The sequence below is a fragment of the Penaeus monodon genome, chromosome 32 (genome assembly GCF_015228065.2).
Source record: "Penaeus monodon isolate SGIC_2016 chromosome 32, NSTDA_Pmon_1, whole genome shotgun sequence".
NCBI classification, from domain to species: domain Eukaryota; kingdom Metazoa; phylum Arthropoda; class Malacostraca; order Decapoda; family Penaeidae; genus Penaeus; species Penaeus monodon.
In genome coordinates, this window is record NC_051417.1 from 7,173,899 (window position 1) to 7,174,176 (window position 278).

At 38.1% G+C, this 278-nt stretch overlaps 1 protein-coding gene across 1 annotated transcript in view; it reads left to right on the plus strand.

Annotated features, from left to right (window-relative positions):
• LOC119593530 (myosin-2 heavy chain, non muscle-like) overlaps nucleotides 1-278 on the plus strand; it is a 15,436-nt gene that overhangs the window by 7,560 nt on the left and 7,598 nt on the right. The window contains exon 7 of the mRNA XM_037942492.1: nucleotides 149-262. Coding sequence (XP_037798420.1) covers nucleotides 149-262 — 114 coding nt within the window. The remainder of the gene's footprint in view (nucleotides 1-148; nucleotides 263-278) is intronic.

Below are 278 nucleotides of genomic sequence, written 5' to 3' on the forward strand. Positions count from 1 at the left end.
TTAAGATCTACAAATAAGTCTAATTTACCTTGACGATAGTACGAACTAAAATCTCTTTTTATCTCTTATCATCATGATAATTACACATCTCTATCAACCTCTGCATTATCTTTATCCATTATCTTTATCCTCTCCTCTTCCCCTTCAGCTCGAGAAGTCAAAGGACAACGTGAACTACAAGCAAAAGAGAGAAATGGAGAACTTACGAAAGGAGAAGGAGGACCTTGAGATCCGCATGAACACCTTGGAGAGTGAGCTCAAGGTAAGGATGAAGATTC